The sequence below is a fragment of the Merops nubicus genome, unplaced genomic scaffold, assembly GCF_000691845.1.
Source record: "Merops nubicus isolate BGI_N331 unplaced genomic scaffold, ASM69184v1 scaffold1253, whole genome shotgun sequence".
NCBI classification, from domain to species: Eukaryota; Metazoa; Chordata; class Aves; order Coraciiformes; family Meropidae; genus Merops; species Merops nubicus.
Window position 1 is genome coordinate 37,624 of NW_008598009.1, and position 9,113 is coordinate 46,736.

The 9,113-nt window shown below is 36.7% G+C and overlaps 1 protein-coding gene across 2 annotated transcripts in view; it reads right to left on the reverse strand.

Annotated features, from left to right (window-relative positions):
- Positions 1–9,113, reverse strand: part of PICALM (phosphatidylinositol binding clathrin assembly protein) — a 38,122-nt gene that overhangs the window by 24,368 nt on the left and 4,641 nt on the right. For both annotated transcript variants that reach the window (XM_008936864.1, XM_008936865.1), the window contains exons 4-11: positions 8,117–8,210; positions 7,489–7,600; positions 6,300–6,406; positions 5,037–5,078; positions 4,242–4,327; positions 2,894–3,017; positions 2,411–2,547; positions 1–48 (exon numbers count right to left, since the gene is read on the reverse strand). In XM_008936864.1, the coding sequence (XP_008935112.1) occupies positions 1–48; positions 2,411–2,547; positions 2,894–3,017; positions 4,242–4,327; positions 5,037–5,078; positions 6,300–6,406; positions 7,489–7,600; positions 8,117–8,210 (750 nt within the window). The remainder of the gene's footprint in view (positions 49–2,410; positions 2,548–2,893; positions 3,018–4,241; positions 4,328–5,036; positions 5,079–6,299; positions 6,407–7,488; positions 7,601–8,116; positions 8,211–9,113) is intronic.

Consider the following 9,113-nt stretch of genomic DNA (forward strand, 5'->3'; position numbering starts at 1 on the left):
TGAAAAGTTGGCTGCAAATCAAGCAGATCATTTGGCAGCTTTGAAGTGCTACAAAAAAATGAATACAACTGTTTGAACTACATCACAGTTTCCAATACAAGCAAATGCTAGTGACACAACAGTAAGGCAAGCTTTGTTACCAATTGCTGGTTACAACACAGACAGAACAAAACAAAAATCAGAAAGCTTGGTGAAGTTCACATTTTCAGGTCTGTAGAAAAGTGTTAATTTATTTTCAGGTCTGTAGAAAAGTGTTAATTTAGCAAGCTAAGTTCCATGTCATGCCAAGTGACTTTTGTCAAAGCTGTCTAAAGCCAGAAAGACAACCAGTGTTCTCATCTTCCTCACAGTTCACCACCAGGGCTAGAACATGTTACGTTCAGCAATCTTCAGCAACTTTTAAAATAACCCCATGAAAGCTTAGAGTATGACAAAAGCAGACTGACAGAAAGAACTCTAATGGGCTGCACCAGCAAAGTGTTACATCTAAATTCCACAACTCCAACTGCTGCTGAGAAATGAGCTCACCTCTATGAGCTATTAAAGAACTTTGCGGAAAGCAAAATGTAAGCATTGAAACACTTGATCACATATCTCATTTAAATGCACATTCCAGGCATATCAAAATCAAATTGAGACCCAAGAACATCCCACAGAAATGTAAAGTCTTAAATACAACGGCTGCAGTAATTTCTGGAGTCAAACGGGAATAGTAAAATTCATCCTCTGGCGGAGAGTTCATTTCATACTTCAATCTTAGAAAAGAAAAAAAAAGGAGCACTGGTGTTCATCCAGAACTTTTTAGCACAAGAATTGAACCAAAATTTGCATATACAGCTGCTACAGAGGACATAACCCAAGTCATTGTAGCATCCAAGCACCTTTTGAAATGAGACCGGCACAACAGTTTAAAGGCTAATAGTGCAGAAGCAACATTGAGACCTCCATAGATTCTCTTCCTGACCAAATCACTCGTATCATTCAACTTCTACTACTTCATTTCAACAGTGACTGAAACCATTTTGTCACTGCTTCTCCTATTAAAAAGCAGCACGATCTCACAGCCCTGTAATGTAACCAGCAGAATCAGGATAATTTTCAAGGTAAAGCTTGTTCAAGATAATGAGAGGGAATAATCAGACACGCTGCATCTAACAGCAAGCAACTGAACTTATGACCCAACATATCCTCTTCATGGCAGCTCCTGCTGCAAAAGTCTGGTCTTTGCTCACAGGAGTCACACTGCCAGCAACAGAATATTAACAAGACGATGAACTAGCTTTTTTTCCTTTTCTTTTTTTTTTTTTTTTTTTTTAAGAAAATGCTCTTAGTCTTCACTGTCTAGCAATTCAGGCTGTCTGAAGCAGCTTTATCAGACGTTTCTGTTTCAGAGGTCTAAAGAAGCAAGACCAGATACTCAAGTTACTCGTTCAAAGCTACACTCATTTCAAATATTCTGGCCTCTAGAAAGCAATTTAAAAAATTGTTTTCAAGAAAGTCTTTCAGATAGTAATACTGACAGATTCTCTAGCTCCTTATAAGTGATTCAGCTGTTTTCTACATACTTGCTGTCAAGCTTTCTAACAGGGAAAGAAGGCTCCAAAGTGCTGACTAGTTTAAAAGAACAGATTTTTAAGTGAGCTTTAACAGAACAACTAAGCCATCCTTTGGGTTTAGGATGACACTCCAAGCAAAAACATGCCTTCAGAGAGCTTCTTCCTTCTATACTGATAAAAGCACTGTACCTTTTGCCTCTGCTTGATTTGACAGGTATTTTACAGAATGAAGATCACACACTTACTCATACCAACAGCTCCTGCTAGTCAAAAATGAGGATTAGTGTGCAGTGAGTACTCTTGCACTACCTTTGCAAGTCCTTGCAGACAGATGTTCCAGATAACTCAAGACTGCCAAAACCCACTTCTCTCTTTTCAAACCCTGTTTGAAGCTTTCCTTTTTCTTAAAATCTACCAAGATTGCTACCACACTACTTTTAAAAATCTAGAAATACGACATTAAATTCAGTATTACCTTTATGACCTCCCAAATGGAATTCTTATTTGATTTTTCCCAAATTAACTTGTAAAGCTCTTTGGGGCCAAAGCAAGCGTGTTTTACGGTTCCAACTGTCTGTCTCACCGACTAAAAGCAGCTACAAGGGCTGTCACAGCAGTTGGTTTGTGTAAGAAACTGTTCTGCAAAGGACAATGAAACCACACTTCTGATTTTTTTATGTTATTTAATATTATGAATATTATGAAATTTTATATATTACCAAAATTATAATTTCTCGTCACATCACTAGTGTACTCTACATCCAACTAACCTTTGGCAACACACTCTGCAGCAGAAATTTTGAGGAAAAACCTAGCTGCAGTGCACCTCAGTGAAGCAAAACCATTAAGCATACCTGTTTGAAGAGCTAGGGGTAGAAAAGATATCAATGGCTGGGGTAGTCATTATGCTTCCTGCTGCAGTTGACACAGGAGAAGCTGCAGTTGTTAAAGAGGTATGAGGTTTCTTTGCAAGTTCTTTTAGACGTTGCTCCTGTTGGGAAAGGGAGCTGGCATAAGAAATCCAGAAACAACATTTGTGTATATGACTTTGGAGGTAACTGAAGCAGAACTAAAGAATTCTTTTGATTTACTCCACACCAGTGCCAGCTATTTCAAATTGCAAGAGTCAGCAGTGCCACAAATCCTTCACAAACTATTTTAACAAACCCCCCACAAGTCGTACGGTGTATGTGCATACAATTCTACTGCCAGCACCTTGCTAACAGCATATGTGCAATATTAATAAGGCAGATTCTGCCCCTTGTGCCTTTAAGAATCCTAATAAACTATCAACAACACAGGAAAAGTGTTTTCAATTAAAAATTCTGTATGCCTACCTTTAAAGCTTTTAAGAGAGCCTGTTCTTCCTCTAACGCAGCCTGTTTTTCCCTTTCATCAACTTTTGTGAGGGACAGGCCAGTGCTTGCAAGGGAAGAGACTGCATTGGAAAGGGTGGTAGCCCTGAAGTAATTGGACAGGAGAAAAGCTGGCTGTTAATAGGTGACACGTGATAGGTACGTCTAAAGAACACTGCTTTTATCCACCCAGTCTCCTTCTGAACTCATTATAGCTTACACAATACAATACAAAGTGCTAAATTTAAATAAAACACACCATATCAACTACAAAACAAAAACTCCTAGAAATTGTGCTCTCTACTCTTATACACTAGATTTTGGAGTCTCCCCCTTCATTTTTTCCCCTCCAAACTGCTTCACAGAATTCATGTTTGAAGTTCTTGCTCTTTTCCTGTCTTCAATTGTGCTTCAATTCAAATTATTGCTAATTTAACAAGTTTAGTTAAGAAACTATCAATCCAACTAGTATACCCCAGAGGAAAGGTCTGCAATTTATCATCATGTTTAAGAGTGTGCAAAAAGATTTAAAACAAATAGCAAGCTTCTCAAACAACCTAAAGGAATCTTACAAAGGAAAGCAAATATTTTGACAAGTAGCTAACAAACAGGTGCTAAGCCCTAATAGCGTCACAGTCATTAAAATAGTATAAAATATTACTGCCTTATTTTTTGAATATGCAGTAAAGAAATGCTTTGTAATTTTACAAGTCTTCCTCCCAATATTAAGCTTTTTAAATTTAAACAATGAAGTTATTCAGCTAGAGGACTTCTCAAGATTGCACTATGTTTTAGCAAGCACTCAAAATTGGTGAATGCCTTTTACCATGTACATTGTGGCTTTAAATCTCAATTACTTAAAAATCCATTCTTTATGTAAGGACTTTTTAAAGCATTTTCTTGTTTTGAGAAAAAAGGTATTCAAGTTGAGATATGAGTACAAGGACATTAATAAATAAATGTTGCAAACCATACAAAAATCTAATTATTAACTTAAAATGAACATTTGCAGGCAGTAAAAGAAAAAAAAACCAAAACTTTCAGAAGCTCAAGATTAGATGTTAAAGCCTAATTTATTCTTAAATTCTAACCTCAAGATTATACGTTAAATAAATACAGCGAGTGCTTGCAGCTCCTCAGATTCTAGTTCTGTTGACCTAGAAGCAGCTGTCCTAAATACTCAGCAAAAGATACGATAACTTGCTATTCTAACATTGCTAATACAATGTCTTCAACATAGCCCACATAAGCCTTAGTTTATAAAGAAATTGCAAATAATGAATTCAACATTCAATTCAACAATTGTTTAAAAGGATAAGGGCATGAGCACCTGCTTGCAGCTGTGGAATCTTTGATTTTCTTCCCTTCTAGAGAAGCTAAATGTTGTTCCAAAGCATCAAGGAGGCTACTCGGTGCCTGCAAAAAGAGACATTTGCATTTAAGGCGAAGCAAATCAGTGGTTAAAAGACTTTCAGAGAATGCAACTGTCTGGCAACTGGTACGACAGCTCAGAATACTTATACCACATCTTTGGCACCCTGTACATATCTAATTACTTAAAATATCAGGTGATGTACTCTCCTCACCACATTAGTCTGTCACAATGACTCACCACTAAGTACTGAAATATGTCAAGAGATGTTAAAATTAACAGCTAGGAAACAGCAAGCAGACAATCGGAAGCAGTCAGTATTTCAAGACACACTGAGAAAGAAATTACTTTAGGTACAATTTCCATGTGCACGTCTGCAAGCCTTCACAGTGACTTAAATGGGCACACAGCCAAAAGCAAGCTTGCCAAACCCCACAGCTTCATAATATCATGTAAAACTTGCATTATGTGAACTCACAGATATAAATTGCATCTTCAAGCACGACAGAAATCAGATTGTCTTAAAACTCAATTAGAGTATGACAGAAATGATCTATAATATTTTACAATAGGATCACTGCATATAAAAGCCAGGCTCTAACAAAAGTTGGATTTAAACACAAACTTGGAGATGTTGGAACTTGGTGACAACATACAGCAGAAGGCATACGTGAATGCCATAATCTCAAGTTTTTCCGATTATGCAACTCCAGAACAGACGTGTACTGACAACCACATAACAGGTTTATTTACCTGCGAGAGGTCTGGTATGTCTCCTCTGTCAATTCCAACTTGCTGCAATGAAACAAACCAGCTTTAGAACCTGTTTGCTTTTGTTAAAGGCAGACACACTCAAAAAGCAAACAACATTAAGGTGAAGTCATGTAAAAAGGAAAAACCTGCCCATACACATTTTAAATCTCCACAGTCTGAACTCTATGGTCAGTTATAACATTCTTCTGTGAAATTTATACACATTTGAAATAGGTGTTAGAGATATTTTAACAGATACAACCTCAGAAATTATTAAAAATAGAGGGAGAATCCAATGTTTCAGAATTTTAAGGATAGAGAAGTTTGCCTATCCCACATTTTACATGGTAAATTCTCACACCTCCTGATATAGAGCATATATCTATTAAAACCAAGCACCTTCAAAGTTTTCTACAGAAGCTGTTTTCTAAAATGCAGATGAAACATACGATGTTCTGCAGCAAACTATATAGTGACAGAATAGAAAAATTAATACCATCAACTTCAGTTGATAGTGTTATCAACCCAAGATAGCTCAAGGTAGCATCTCAGAGATACTCTGTCAGGACAGACAGCGAGCCAATTTTAACTTTTTAAAAACATTTTAAAGTTTTTTGTTCAGAGAGATACAAATATTGAAGGAAGGCAAGACAAGAACAGGAGCACAACTCATCTGAGGAATTCCATACTACCAGGAGATAATTCAGTAATGCTTCAGAAAAAACTACAACATGCTAAATACATCTAAAAAAACCCAAACAAACCACAAACAAATAATTTCGTACAGTAACTGCTTTGTCCAGTGTAAAAACACCTATAGCCAAGATACCTTTAAAAAAAAAAAAAAAATCACATGTTCATTCACTTGTCTTATTTGTGAAGTTATTTCATTTAGAACTTATGGCAGAATTGTGGGTTTCAAACTAGAACGCAGCTAGAATCATAGAAAGCAGCAGATCACCATGAAGTTACTTTATTTAAAGGAAGGGTCTTCAAAGAAAAGGAAGCTCACAATTATTATGTAACCAAGGCAAATTAAAAATGCATATTTATACACTCTCAAGTAAAACATAAACCAGTGTTCTGTGTTCAGTTTTTACAATAAAGTCCTCAAATGAGCCAATAACCAGGGTAGAGAATGACAATATGACCCTTGATAGAACTGCAATTAGGCTGGAAGGAAGAAGCATCTACTTTATGAGAAAACAAGCACTTTATAAGCTGTTATAAATAAAGTGCAAAGTTTGGCTGAAGAAAGTTTACCTCTGCAACTTTAAGGAACTCCGAGATCCGTGTCATTCTAGTGAGGAACTTCTTATATATATCAAGGCCTTCTTTGCACTGGTTCTTTTTCATATCAAAGTATTTTTCTATAAACAGTATGAACACTTGTGTTAAAGAATAGATAAAGCATTCTGCAAAGGATATGCAAAGTAAAAGCATAAAACAAGACAAAGAGAAAATGCCTGCAGATCTGTTTTATTACATTAACTGCAGAAGTCACTATGCCTAACTTGCACCAAATGACAAAAGCTCTGTGGAACATCAGCTAATGATCACATGCATGCAATTACACCTTACCTTGCAGGTACTAGATCTCACAAAAGCATTAACCACCCTGAAGAGGACAATCAAGTTTAAGAATAGGTCACTCACATGTAAGTGCATCCTCTCGAGGGAAAAAAAGAAGCAACTTTACAATCTGGCAGTCAGACATTACTCTATTCCAGTGGCTAAATGTTAGGCAAGTGTTTGATTTTTTTTTGCCAGACTGATGCCTCCTTGTTACAGCATGGTCTGCAATGAGGTGCAGCTGATTACAAAAAAACAGTGCTGAAAGCAAGAGGGTCCCAACCTCCTTCTTGAAATGGAACATTCAAGGCCTGTTTCTATATTAAGCTTTGCTCAATGCCAGTTCTTAACGAGGGAAATGCAGTAGACAGGGGCTTCTGATTTGAAACGTGACTGTCGTTCACTGACTAATTCTAAATTTTGCTTTCCATTTTACAAGCATTGGGTAATAACTGCCACAGGGTAGCTTGATCTCATCATGGAATATAATCAAACCAAGCAAATCAACAGATGTTTTTCCACTTAATTATTTTTTATAATTAGTCTCCCCTTCATTTCCAGTGTGTTTAAGTGAAAGGGCCTGAACCTTGAATTTGTAGCTTCCCTTAAAATACAAAAAACCTACAAAACAAAGCAGTGAAAGAAAAAAAAGTGTGAAGAAAATCTTTTATGTACTTTGCTTTCAGAAATTTACCTATCCCTGTATACAATGTAATGGAGAGTGCAGCTAGACAGACAAACCTTGGAAATAAATGCAACAGTAATATTTTGACGTTTTACAGTAAAACTACTTCAACTGCTCAACAAAGAGCAGCTTTTTGCACTTTTTCACTGAACTCCCTCCCCAAAGTTTAACATTGCAGAAAGCAGCTCTATTTACCCAAGAGGTTAATAATCCCTTCGTTATATGCCGCAAACAGTCTAATGGCATCTTTGAAGAGAAGCATGAAGGCAGCATTAATTACACCATTTGTAAGTTCATTGCTATTGACCTAGGAAGACCAGAAAAAAAAAGTTAATTTAACTGAATTGATCCCTTATTGAAAACTTTCTAGTTGAATTCCAGTACTCTATCCCAGGGCATGCTTTCCACTCATCTCACTGGCTATTAGTAGAAAGTAGCAGCATAGCAAATCAACACAGGATCTCTCAGCAGAGAATTACATCAAATCACTTTGGCACTTTTGTTAGCTAATGTTAATGTTAACTAATATAACTAAAGGGAGAGAGCAGAAATAATCAACTTTTAAATGAACAGAACAATTCTTATATAAATGTACACGATAAACAACACTAATTTAGCACACAGCATTCTCTCCAGTGAGCATCATTTTTTTTCTGATTTCTTGGGGGTATACCAATTAACAAAACAAATTGTGCTCTTTAAGCTGTGCAAATAACATGGAACCAAGTTCAGGACATCTAATCTTGAACTATTTTACAAGCTTGTGTAGGTTTGTACAACAAAGTCAATAGTATGTTAGACAGGTACACACTGCTAAACTTACATTGAAGTCAAGAAGTGCATCCATTTGATTTTGTATAATTGGTACAGTTTTTAGAAGTTTTTCTGTGCTCATTGTTCTCATCACTCCATCAGCCCTGTTGTGCAAAACAAAAGAACACTGTACACCTGAATTTTGAAGGCAATTGTCAGTGAGAAAGATAACAGAGAATAACACAGGCCGTCAGAGAAAACATTTAAATCACTGCCATTTGAAGCAGACATTTTGGTATTAGGAATGCTGTCTAGCCAATACAACTGTAGTAATTGCAGTGTACAAAAGCAACAATTTTTATCTGGCCAAATAATGAATCCTTGATAAATTTCTTTTTCAGAGCAAATGGATCTGATAGTGGTCAGAAATATAGTAGAGCTAGGATGCCACAGGTAACCAAAAAACATTCTGAAGGTTATTTCTGAAGTTAATTTTTATCTATCTTCGTCCGATCACCTGAGTTTTTCATGTCAGTTTGGATGATTTTCTTTTCAACTAAAAGCAATAAGAAAGAGAAATAAAATGTGGCAATATATTTTTTAAGCTTTTTCAGAAAAATTATGGACACTACACAACGCTTCCTTTTAATGAATGGCTGACTGCTATCTGGTTATTAATTGCCCAGACTGATTAGACTAAGATCAAAAATACTCAAGCAATAACTGAGAAAGAGATTAAATCCCCTCAGTGACAAGAAACAACTGCTTTCTGTGAGACAAATCAGACAGCCTTGTGGTTCATCAGCATGCACAGAGCAACCCAAATGGTTCCTGCAAGTGCATGTGCACAGAAAAGGCTGTGGCTGTTCTCCAGGCTGGAAAGCAATGGGGAGCATGCTGCCTCCAGCCTTCTACTCTTCCTCCTTGTGCTGTATAGTCTCTCCTAATGCCAAAGTGCAACTGCAATAAACCCAATGTGGCAGGGCACAGGACAGAGCCCCCAGGAAAAAATGACGTGTGAAAAACACGTGTGCAGATTGATGCTACAAAACCAGTTATTCCAGCCG